Raw genomic sequence first — 13,535 nt, forward strand, 5'->3', positions numbered from 1 at the left:
TTGATCATCTGTGTTTTGACGATTAAAGTAATATAATCATTGTTTTTTTTATGTTTCTTTATCGTCTGTATTTTGAGCTAGATGTCCGACAATTCTTTGGAGAATTCCCATGACAACTTAGCCTTAATCCCATAATCAATATGTCAGAATGTCTATTTGGCTTTTCCTATTACTTTAAATATAAACTAGCGGCTACGCCCCTAGAGGCCTCTAGTGGCAGTTTAGATGTTTTTGTTTGTTAAAGTCTCAACGTTACTTCTTTATGTTACGATACCTTTTTATGTTACGTTGAAGTCTCCCATATATTTAAAAATTTTCGATTTTTTTTGTCATTTCTCTTGGGAGGGTGGTTGTACCCTCCCCCAAAATATCTATAAACCTTCCCAGAACCCATGAGAATCTACCCTGTTAAGGAGAACCCGATCGGTTCAGCGGTTAGCGAGATCCTTCGGTACAGACACACAGACAAACATCCTGTTACTTTAGTATAAGGATTAAATAAATATTTATGTATATTGTCATCCTTGTTTTCTTTCTTTTTATTGAATTTTTAAGGATAGGATTTATTGAACAAAAGGGGTGGTTTCAATTAAAGTGTCTAGTAAGCACAGATCTGCCCCAACCACCTTACATTTAGACTAGCGGCTACGCCCCCTAGAAGCCTCTAGGGGCACTTAAGGTAGGAGGGGGAAAAGTCGACCTCATCCCATTTTAAATTGGAGTTTTAAAAGAGTAAAAAAATATTTTTTTTTGGGGGGGGGGTCGTGGGGAGTTGAAGACACCCTCCCCAAAAATAGTTTTAAACCTTTCCAGGACCTATAACTAGCTTCACTTTAAAGGAGAATAATATCGGTTCAGCGGATAGCGAGATCCTTCGGGACAAACTAAAAAACGCTTACTATTTTATATAATAGGAGGATAATTGAAAATAGGAGAGGGGGTAAGTTTGCTTGTGTTTGTGTTTTACTTTATTAGGTTAGGTTATATTAGGTAAAGTATATTAGGTAAAGAGTATAGCTCCTCGCAGGGGTTAGGCATTTTCAATTTAGCTTCAAATTATGGGGGGGGGGGGGGTCGGAGGGTTGGTATTTTGTCCTTTAGGGCATTTGAAGGAAAATACTACAAAAGTCTAGAAAAATGTCTTAAGTAGAAATACAATAATTGTACATTTATATTTTAATTTTAGATATTTGAAAAAATCTACTAACAAATTTTGAAAATCATCTAATTATTTTTAAAAAAAATAATTAGTACTTTTCTGAAGATTGGAAAAGCATGAAACTTTAGGGTAATGATAAATAAAATTGAAAAAAAATGGTTTACTATATAAAATGTTTTTGTATTTAGATTTTTTTTTAGATCTATATATAGATCTTTAATTAATCTTCCAACTAATCTATACCCATATATTTCCAAGCCATTACTTTTTTTCTTTTTCTTTGTTTCCTTTTCAAATAAGTTTAAAATATCTTATTATAAGTTAATTATGAAATAAACAAGAACATTTTAATTTATTGAATAAACAGAAAACGGATTATTCAGTTATAGAGTATGTGATCATCATTCTTTTATCTAAACTCCTATTAGAGATAGAGGGTTTTCAAGGGGAGGAATAGGTTGCGCTAAAAATCCGTAAAGGTGTGAGTTATAAGGTTTAGAAATAGTAGTAGAACGATGATATATATTAAAAACTTTATGATTTTAAAGTTAACATAATTTTTTTACGTCCTACTATTGTTTTTATTTTAAAACTCACAACGTTTACGGATTTTTAGCTTAACCTACTCCTCCCTTTGTGCATATCTCCTGTTTGATAAAGAGAAGTAAGTTTAAACTGGATGCACTTTGGTAAGGGTATCTTCACACAAGAAAATCAACCATCCTATCCTAAATAGCAACAGAGAAAATCACAAACTGATGGACTAACTCCATTAATTATAGAGTTGTTTTGCTACAAAAAAAAGAGAAAAAAAACTTAAAAGAAGGGTTTAAGTTACTTTTCTCGTATTTATTCTAATCCGGTGGATAGGAACCGGTTCTCATCCATACGAAAAAACTATGTCTAGTATCGTATTATATCCAGTTTTCTACGAATATATAAATGTACAATCATAAGATTAAAACTAGTTTTTTTTTATAATTGTACATTCTATATCCTCGGAAAGCCGTTTATAATACGATACGAGAAATAACTATTCCTTAAACTAAAATTAGATTATTACATAAAAAGAAGTACAACAATTTTGTTACACTACTTTCAGGGAGGGAGGGGACATTGGGCTGATTATTACACTAATACCTTAAGTTTTGCAATAACATTTTCTTATTCGTTGGCTTATCAACTTTGAAGACTAACTGAATTTTGATTAGTTTGTTTATTAAGTTGAGTGCTCAAACGTTTCAATCAATTAATTTTAACCTTAAGAATGAGTAATTTTTTGTTTAATCATCGGGAAAGTACATATATTTAATCGGCCATTGTCTTACCACTTTAGATTCCTGGAATAATTTACCTTTAATTTTGGCCAGAATAGTTTTATTTTTCCTGATCTACATAGTTCAGTTCACGGTGAAATGATCCTAGTATCAATTAACTCTAAAAAGTCTTTAAAAAAGTCTTTTCCTCGCATTTATTTGCAATGAAAGGTTACTGTGCATTGTTAAAAGCGAAGCTTTTCTATAATTAGGGTCGGTCAGTCCGTCCGCCAGTCTGTAACGGTTAGCTCTTTTTGTTGATTTAGGCCTGTTAGAATTGTCCTATCGATTTTAAACTGTGCATGGTGATTCCTTTAGTAGTTAGGTACAATTCCATAATCGTTACCATAATTTCCGTACGTCCATTTTAAACATGTTGATTTTTAAATTTTTTTAACAACAAATTTTTATGTGATCTAATCATCCGATTGATCTGATTTGTGTTAAAGTGATTCCTGGAACAACACAGTATAATGTTATAAGCGAAGCATTTCTATAATTAAGTCCAAAAAATGTAAGTATGTCCATGAACATTATCCTATATCAAGCAGTTTTTCAAAAAATTTACTTACCATTTTGCTTCTACTCTTATACATTTATATTCTGAATATTCAGTTTTGACACTATACAAGTGTTAATATCCGTTTGTCCTACCGTTTCAGTGCTTTGCTTTTATGGATGTTGTCATCCTTTTTTTAACGTCTTTAGTTATGATGTTGTCCAAACTGAGATTTTTACCAATTATTTATTTTACTTCTTAAGATCGAATTGTTGATTAAAATTTATTTTCTAAAATATTTTCCTTTTTTATCTTTTATAAAAACACATTTTATAGTGTTTATCCATGTTCTAGCATAATTATTTTATTTTGGCCAATTTTCGAGACTTTTGATGTTTAAAAGTTGCAATATTAAAATTCTACAAGGGGGAAAAATTATTGTATTTTTGTTACATAACAGTAACAGGATATCTGTGTGTGTGTGTGTGTGTGTGTCTGTATGTAGATTAAGATCTCGCTAATCGCTTGAATTTTATGGGTTCCCTTTACAGGGATGGTCTATAATTATTTTGATGTATTTTGGTAACTTCACAAAATGTCTCAAAAAACAGCCATGTGACGTCATATAAGGGATTTTCTTTCCCACAACTTCCTTCATCTTCCTCATTTTTATGACGTCACATGGCTGATTTTTGAGAAGATTTAGTTATATGGTTAATTAACGACATTATATAAGATTAAAAACTTACCTTCTTGAAGTACTTGAATAATGTACACCTGTAGTATATGTCTAAATCAAACAAAAAAATGAATTTATCCTTCTCTCAATTTGTGATTTTTATTATATTTATTTTCTTATAAATCCTATCTAACTATCAATACATTCAAGTATCAATAATATATATATATTTCTAAGTTAATCCATCCATCCATCTATTTATCCAATAATCCAGTCACCCATCTATCTATGCATCCATCCATCCATCCAACTTATTTATTTTATTTTAGACCCCGTTGTAACAGCTCTTTGGCCATGAGTTGGGACCAGTGGTTGTCTGACGTTCTACAGGTTAGTATAGAATAGCGGAGCTGCGCTATGATACTTTAATTATGTCTGTACGTCTGTAGGTGATAGCCCTAATTGGTTATGAGTTGGGACCAGTGGTTGTCTGACGTTCGACATGTTAGTTTAGAATAGCGTAGCTACGCTATAGTATTTTAATTATGTCTGTACGTCTGTAATAGCACTAATTGGTTATGAGTTTGAACCAGTGGTTGTCTGACGTTCTGCAGGTTAGTGCAAAGAATAGCGGAGCTTCGCTATAGTACTTTAATTATGTCTGTACGTCTGTGTTTGATAGCCCTAATTGGTTATGAGTTGGGACCAGTGGTTGTATGACGTTCTACAGGTTAGTTTAAAATAGCGTAGCTTTGCTATTATACTTTAATTATGTCTGTACCTTTGTATGTGATAGCAATAATATACTATGCGTTGTATGATGTTCTATAGTTTAGTATAGAATAAACATATGATTTATAACTTACTTTGTCCGTTAGTCCATGATTTTTTTGTACTTAACTAATTATTATAATTTTTATTTTGATATTATAACAAAAGTCTGAAGCCTACAAAAGCCTTTTTAAATGGAAAAAATTGTGTTTTTACATTTGCTATCTTATCATAATGGTGGTCATTCTTGTTTAGATAAAGAGTGTACTATATACAGACAGATCTAATTTAAAATTTGATTGATTCCAATTCAATCTATTTAGATGTGTATTTTTTCAAATAAATGCATTTAAGCAGATCTAATTTTGATTTGATAGGTCAAAATCCAAAAGTAAAACAAAATAGAATAAAAAGCTTCTTTTAAAAATTGATAAAGTAGCCCAGCTTTGAAAAGAATCTAAAGATTTTAAAATTACATTCAAATTTTTTTTAGTATTTGTAAAAAAAAATAGATATTTTGAGGGAATTTAGGTCACAAATGATGTTAAACAAAATTACCCCTTTTCTAGATTAAAATTTATTCGTTGAAAAGTTTTGACACAATAAGTTTTGAACGAATTTAACAAGGTGTGATAAAAATACCCAAAGTTTTTAGCTAAAGCGTGTTTATAAAAATTTGGGTACATGTAACTTTCTAAACATGTAACCGTGGCTCAACACGTAGCGCATCCGCTCGTCGTCGGGAAGGTGATAGGTTCGAATTTCGGTCCGACACTGCGTCATAACTAAAGACGTTAAAAATGGTTCCCACTGCTATTATGTCAGATGCGCGACGTAAATAGTTAGAGTGGGGGGAATGCCTTGGCCCAAAACAGGCGCAACTCGTTACCATGCACAGTTGGGACTTCTCAGACAAAGGTCGTGCATCTCAGAGAGTTGGTTATCTGATGGGTGATTGGACGCTTTACACCGCAATCATAAGTATTGTATGTATGTTCAAAGGTGCGTGGAGAGAGGTCTTTAACTCTCTTTTTAACTTTCTAAATCTAAATTGTCCCCGCTATTCTTGAAATATAACTATTACATATGCAAGAAGCACTTTGTGGAATAATATCAGGGAGTAAGGGAGGGGACAATGGATCGAATATTCAATTTTTAGGAGTCTCAGACTTTGGGTACTGGCTTAAAGGGAATGTACATTTACAAGAAATTATCAGTTTCTGGCTGACTTTGGGTAGTAGCGCAATAAATGCCGCAACTCGTGTGTTAGTTTTGAATATTGCAGACAAGTATCAAGAAACTTAATTTGTTATGATGTGGCTGGTTTTAACAATTTTTTTTCTCTCCAGAAAATATAATTTCATAGATAAAAACTTTATTGTGATATTTGTTTAATAACTATTCTAAGAACCCAATTAGCTTTTTAGTAGCGAAGCTACTCTATAATTCACAATGTCCGTCCGTCCGTCTGTCCGTCCGTCCGTCCGTCTGTCCGTCCGTCCGTAATTAATGAATTGGGGGAAACGTGATTTTCTAGGCTCCTATAAAAGATAGAGAGCTGAAATTTTTTGACAACATTCCCATCATTAAGGAGCACAATTAACTATAAAACATCAATGGCGGTCGGACTGCTTTATAGCAGGTTTTAGGCTATTTTTTATATTTTCCAAAATTTCCCCATATCTTTGGTGTTTATGGTCCGATTTTCAAAATTTTTTCAGTTAAAGATATCAAAATTAAATTTCCCGTCATTTGAAGAAAACAACAATGACGGTCAGACTGCCTTTTTGCAGGTTTTTGGCTATTTTTATATTTTTCACATTTTTCTCCATATCTTTGGTGTTTATGGTCCGATTTTCGAAATTTTTTCAGTTAAAGATATCAAAATTAAATTTCCTGTCGTTTGAAGAAAACAACAATGACAGTCAGACTGCCTTTTTGCAGGTTTTTGGCTATTTTTATATTTTTCACATTTTTACCCATACCTTTGGTGTTTATGGTTCAATTTTCATAAATTTTTCAGTTAAAGATATTAAAACTAAATTTCTGGCGTTTTATGAAAAGAAACAATGGCGGCCAAACTGCCTTTTAGCAGGTTTTTGGCTATTTTTATATGTTGATATATTTCCCCATATCTTTGGAATTTTTGGTCCAATTTCAAAACTTTTTTGCATTAACAGTTTCAAAATATTTTTTCCCATTGTTATGTGCATCTAGTATGTAATTTACTTTAACCATCTTCATCATACAAAATAAAACAAGGTTTCATGCTTATTTTCTCCAATAAATCTATTATTGATTTTAAATCTACTTCTACGTATTCCCATCCACAATTTTTGTGCTTCGCTACTTATGGATGTTGTCATCCTTGTTGTTTATTATGGGTTGAATGGGTTCCAGGGAGATTTTTATAGTTATTAATTACAGAATGATTATGTCAGTCTGATGTGCTTGTAATCTAATTTTCAAATGAATGCTTTTTTCTTGAAACTCTTTTCTTATTTTAAAGTTTTCTGTATTGTATTAACTCTCCCTTTATACTTTTTCTGGATTAATCTGGATTTCATAGTCTTTCAGCGATAACTCTTAAATTGAATTAATTGCCCATTGTCCCCTCCCTTACTCCCTGGAATACTATAGTACTAGTTTCAACCAGGGATCTATAAGGGATAAGACAATGGTCAATAAATTTATGTACATTCCCAATGATTATATACAAAATTACCCCTTCTGTAGAAAAGGTTTGAACAGTCAACTAAAACAACCAACCAATCAAAACTCCATAAAAGTCCCCAAAGTTGTTAAGCAAACGAATAAGAAAACATAATGATAAAAATTTGGGGACTAGTGTAATTAACAGCCTAATGTCCCCTCCCTTCTAGTTGAACTAAGTTATAATTTATTGCTAGAACTTTTCTCTCCCACATAGAACAATTTATACATTTTATTTTAAAACAAGGATGACAACATCTTTAAAAGCAAAGCTCAACAAATTAAACAGTCATACAAAAAATATATTTAAAAATATAGAGTAACTGCTCTTCTAGAGTAAATATACCTAGACGATTTAATTAAAATTACTTGGATTTTCCACCAGATTTTAATGTATTCTATTAAAGTGATACTTTCCAACAAGCTAAAATAACGATATCCCCCCTTTACCCCATCACCTCCCCTCCTACTGGATGAACAAACTGACCAATAAATGAGATTATTATTAACAACATAAGTTGACGACACAATTTCCCTTTTAATAGATCTACGCATATTCTATATCCACGTATTCTATACATCTATATTACAAAACTAGCCTACAGCTCACGTTGTTCGCTGGTCTGTAATGCTCTTGAGAATATTAAATATTCGTACTGGAAAGGTAGAAGGCTAATGCAATTATTAAGATTCAGGCCGCCTTAGGGTCCGAGTTATTAGGAAAAATTATTATATTATAAATTGTAGAGTAGCTTCTCTACTAAAAAATATTTTAGCAGAAAATCTTACTTGAACTTTGTATGTCTGTCTGGTACAAAATCAGAATTATGATTTACTTAAAATTAAAAATGAAAAGCAAATTTGTCTGTGAGGATTTCGCTGACTAAAAAGCATCATATATATTTAATTAACTTTGTCAGTCAGTCCGTCCATTATGCTAAAGTTTTAGTAATTAGATTTTATGGTATTTTATGTTTTAAGTTTACTGTATATATTTCTATTGACATCTAATGTTTTAACCATATTGTCCGTCTATTCTATTAGATTTTTATGAACTTCACAAAGTTTATGGATGTTATCATATGTTTCTTGTTACTCTAATTGAAATGTCTGTCTGTCTGTCTGAAAGAAACCGTAAAGAAGTAAACGTGAATTTCTCTTCAGTTATAAAAGATCAATGGCTGGAATTAAAAACATCCCCATACTGATGAACTTACTTTGTCCGTCCGTCCGTCCGTCTGTTGGAATTCTTTGATATGCATCTACTATCAAAGATATTATATAAATTCTATTGTAAAGATTTCCATGTTTATTAGCTTTACTAAGGACTTATAAATGATGTCATCCTTGTTTAGCTTTAAAATTTCTAAGAAATTCTATATGTTCTATAATTAATATCTTATCAAGAGTAAGGGCACATCAAGGGTAAACCTTGGTGGGTTAGGGCCCCCTGCAGAAGTTAGGCTTATGCAAAAAAAACTATCCCTTCTAATTTACAATTTATTTCTAAAATATGGAAGTGTATTTTCAATGCTTGATATGGGAAAGCACCCTAATCCTCACTTTTGCTGACCTTGCTTTTTTATTAAATATAATATTTTTTACGCGAAGCCCCTCTTTAATTAGAAATGTCCGTCTGAGGGTAAAACATAATTCACCATCTGCTATTAAAGATAGACGGTTTTAATTTTTGAGAATATACCCTATACCTTTAAGCATCCAATATGTGATTTACTTATTCCATCAGCCTGTCGGAAATACCCTGCAAGGCATTTAATTTAAAATGTAAAAATTTTATTTATCAAATTCTAAATTAGATAGACGATCACGACTGATTTTTTCTAGAGAAGATTTTCCTGATAGATGAATATCTACTCTCTACCTTATTTAGTCGGTTAGTCTCTCTGTAACCCTCCAGATGACATCAATTTCTGTAGGGAAATGGGCCTTTTCTTCTATTGAAAATAGAAGTCTAGCCTATAGTCCTTAAAATAAAGTAAAAGGATCTCGCTGTGTGTGTGTGTCTGTCTGTACTAAAAGATCTCTATAAACGCAGAATCGATATGGTTCTCCTTTACAAATAAGCATCCATTATATAATTTACCTGGTCTGTCAGTCTATCGGTAATGCTCTGATTGTCATTTGATTGATAGAAAGATGAATTTTTCCCTGGTAAAATTTTACAGGGTGATGAGCATCTACTCTGCATCTCAATTGGCCCGTCAGTCTGTCTGCAAAAATATGTTTTTCCACTTTTTTTTATAAAGGTTAAGATCTCAATAACTACTGAAGCAATTGGGTTCTCTATTTTAGGTTAGCTTTAAATAGGTCCCATGATGGTATTAGGCTATTTTATTTTCAGATGGTTTTGAACTATTTTTTCTAGCCTGTTTCTGCCCCTTTTAATTGAGAGCCCCTGGATGCTAGGTACACATTCGCTAGTTTAAAATATTCTTATGCATTTAGAATAGAAAGAGATAAATATATTAACTTACACATAAAGATTACTTCAATGTCAACTACTTACGTTAGAATTTCTGTCCGGCTGATTTTAGTTATTTATTTTATAATAAAAGCCTTTGATACTATGAACGTATTAACATTCTGCCTTAGCGTTTTCTTGTTTTTTAAAAAAAAACTCTCTCTAACTTGCTTTTTCTTCCATTTTCTTTTGATTTCTTAATTTAATCTTCAAATACGTATTTATAATAAAGCCATTTTCATTCTTTCAAAAATGCAATTTAAATTACGGAATTTATTTTCCAATATATATTTATTTATAACCGTCAGGAAAGGGTTAAAATGTTTTTAATTTTTGTTTCAAAATTTGGACACATTAGGGAGGGGCGCTAGAATCAACTCATTTTAAAACTAAGTTTTCTTAAATTTACTATATTATGAATTTAAATTTTCTTTTTTAAGAATAGTAATAAAATACTTCAATGTTATGTAAATAGCAAGATGAAATAAAAAAAAATAATTTATTCTTAATAAAGTAAAATATTGGGTTTTATTGTTCTGGGCAATGAGAGTTTATTATGGATTATTGGAGCACTATGAGTTTTAAACATTTATTCCTTGGAAAACTTGAGCTCGTTTATAGACATTTATTTCCTATATAGATCTGACATGGATCTTGAAGCAATAAAGCAGGCCCTTTTGTAAATGTTAAAAATTGGAAAAATCTATTAAATAAAAGTAATCGCAAATATACTTAGTAAATAATATTCAGAAACATGTTTTTTTTTAGTAGCGAAGCTACTCTAAAATTCACTTTGTCCGTCAGTCCGTCCGTATCGCTATGGGGGAAATGGGATTTACTCAGCTCCTATAAAAGATAGAATTCTGAAATTTTTTTACAACATTCCCATCATTAAGGAGCACAATTGACTATAAAACATCATTGGCGGTCGGACCGATTTTTAGCAGGTTTTAGGCTATTTTTATATTTTTCACATTTGTCTCCATATCTTCAGTGTTTATGGTCCGATTTCAAAATTGTTTCAGTTACAGACATCAAAATTAAATTTCCCGTCGTTTAAAGAAACGACCATGAAGGCCAGACTGCCATTTTAGCAGGTTTTAGGCTATTTTTATATTTTTCACATTTTTCTCCATATCTTCAGTGTTTATGGTCCGATTTTCAAAATTTTTTCAGTTATAGATATCAAAATTTAACTTCCCGTCTTTTAAAGAAAACAACCATGACGGCCAGACTGCCTTTTTAGCAGGTTTATGCTGTTTTTTTTTATATTCTTAACATTTTTCTCCATATCTTCAGTGTTTATAGTCCGATTTTTAAATTTTTTTCTGTTATAGATATCAAAATTAAATTTCCCGTCTTTTAAAGAAAATAACCATGATGGCCAGACTGCCTTTTTGGCAGGTTTTAGGCTATTTTTATATATTCAACATTTTTCTCTATATCTTCAGTGTATATGGTCCGATTTTCCAAATTTTTGAACACAGTAATAGTGTCTGACTAATTATGACGTAACAAAAAAAATTAGCCAATGAGAGGCCACTATAAATTTTACCATTGGTCAATAACGGCCTCTCATTGGCTATTTTTTTTTGTTACGTCATAATCAGTCAGACACTATTACTGTGTTCAAATTTTTTAAGTTAAGGATTTAAAAATTAAATTTTTGTCATTTTAAGAAAACAACCATGGCGGCCAGACTGCCTTTTATCAGGTTTTTGGCTATTTTATATGTTTTACATATTTCCCCATATCTTTTATTTTGATCCAATTTTCAGTATCAAAATAATTTTTCCCATTGTTATGAACATCTTTAATATAATTTACTTTGACCATCGTCATCATACAAAATAAAACAAGGTTTCATGTTTATTTTATCCAATAAATCTATTCTTGATTTTAGTAAAAACCTTTTAAATCTACTTGTACGTATTCCCATCTACGATTTTTTGTGCTTCGCTACTTATGGATGTTGTCATCCTTGTTTATTTTCTTGTTCGTTGGCTCAAAAAATTTGGGTGCTTTTAATACATTTTTATTGGTTGTTTTATTATAAGTTATAAGTTAAGCATTTTTTTTTATAAAGAAGGGGTAATTTTGTTTATCATATTATATTTATTTTCTTATCCCTTAAGATCCCAGAATATACCTATCTTTTTTAAAAGCGAAGCTTTTCTAGAACTAGGGTCGGCCCGTACGTAACGGATAGCTCTTTTCGTTAATTTAGGCATGATAGAATTGTCCTATCGATTTCAAACTTTGCATGATGATTCCTATAGGAGTTAGATACGAGTTAGAAAGCAAAGCAACTCTATAATCGTTACCAGAAAGTTCGAACGTCCATTTTAAACATTTGATTTTTAAGTTTTTTAACATCAAATTTTTATGTGATAAAATTATCCGATTGGTCTGATTTTTAGAATACTGATTTCTTGGACAATAAAGTACATTTTTGTAAGCGAATCATCTCTATAATCAAGTCCTAAAATGTAAGTATACCCTTAAACAATACCCTGTATTTAAGCTGTTTTTCATCAGATTTACTTATTTGTTTCGTTCGACTTTTATACATTTATATTCTGATTATTCAGTTCTGCACTATACAAGTGTTAATGTCCGTTTGTCCTACCGTTTCAGTACTTCGCTTTTATGGATGGTGTCATCCTTGTTTTTGTAATGTTAACGAGGTACGAATGGTTAAAAATATATATATGTGATAATTGGAAGAAATTATTTTTTTTTCTCATATCTTTTCCAGTATGGCTTCGAAACCGTTTAATAACCGCTGGATAAAAACCGGTTCTTTGCCATACTAAAAACTTATGTATAGCTAAGAATTTTGCACGAATATCAAAGTAAAAATAAATAAAATTATATTAGTTTTGCAAGCCCAGGCCATTGACCCTTCAGGACTAACAAAATTGGTTGCAATCTTTTAATTTTAATATCCATGGAAATATGTCTATGGTACGATGCGATAAATAACTATTATTTTTTCATATCTTTTCTTGAATTATATAACAGTACGTTATCTTCTTCTTAGTAGAGAAGCTACTCTATAATTAAATTTGTCCGTCCGACTGTAACTCTGGGAGGAAATGTGATTTTTACGGCTGCTATTTAGAATAGACAGCTAAAATTTTTTGTTAAGATTAACTATCCAAAAAGGCATCCAGTATATGATTTACTTGGTCATTTAGTTTATCAGTCATGCTTTGCTTTTATGGAAGTTGTCATCCTTGTTTTCTACTTATTCTATTAATCTACCTTCTTTTGAGTATTGTAACTTTTTAAAATCAAATATTATGTCTTAGAAAGTCCTCAACGAATGGGTGATCGAGTTTATGAAACAAAAATGATTTATAGTGCAATGCCCCCAACCCTTTCTGTATAATACAATGTTTTATTGTTTTATTATTTGTCAATAATAAAGATATCACTTATAATAAATGGACATAATTTTTACGTGGATATTATAACAGTTGTCGTCAATTTAAGTTCCAAACATGAACATCATTCATTGGTCAGTTACTCAATCCAGTAAGAAGGGAGAGGATGGGGTGGGAGGGTTAATTTTTTTTAGCAAGATACAAGTTTCACTTAGAGTACATGATATGCTGGTGTATGATCCAAGCAATAATGAATATTCACTTGTTATAAAAAATCTATAATACAAAGTAGAATGATGTCTGTCCGTCCGTCTGTATCCGTCTGTCCCTTAAGATCTCGGTAACCACTAAACCGATCGGATTCTACTCTTCAGGGAATATACCTATTGGTCCTCTGGTGGTTTTAAGCTATTATCTTGGAGGTGGGACACCCTCCCCCCCCCCCCCAAACCCCTACCCCAATATTTTTTTGTTTATGGGAAGTTAGTTCTTATAAAACTATTGGCAGCACCAGAACTTATTTTTATA

General features: G+C 31.3%; 1 protein-coding gene across 8 annotated transcripts in view; it reads left to right on the forward strand.

The window, feature by feature from the left end:
• Stacl (SH3 and cysteine-rich domain-containing protein) overlaps nucleotides 1–13,535 on the forward strand; it is a 242,260-nt gene that overhangs the window by 52,914 nt on the left and 175,811 nt on the right. For all 8 annotated transcript variants that reach the window (XM_080169796.1, XM_080169939.1, XM_080170150.1 and 5 more), the window contains exon 8: nucleotides 3,983–4,043. In XM_080169796.1, the coding sequence (XP_080025922.1) occupies nucleotides 3,983–4,043 (61 nt within the window). The remainder of the gene's footprint in view (nucleotides 1–3,982; nucleotides 4,044–13,535) is intronic.

Source organism: Acartia tonsa, chromosome 1 (assembly GCF_053477335.1).
Source record: "Acartia tonsa isolate MP-2025a chromosome 1, ASM5347733v1, whole genome shotgun sequence".
In the NCBI taxonomy this organism is placed as follows: domain Eukaryota; kingdom Metazoa; phylum Arthropoda; class Copepoda; order Calanoida; family Acartiidae; genus Acartia; species Acartia tonsa.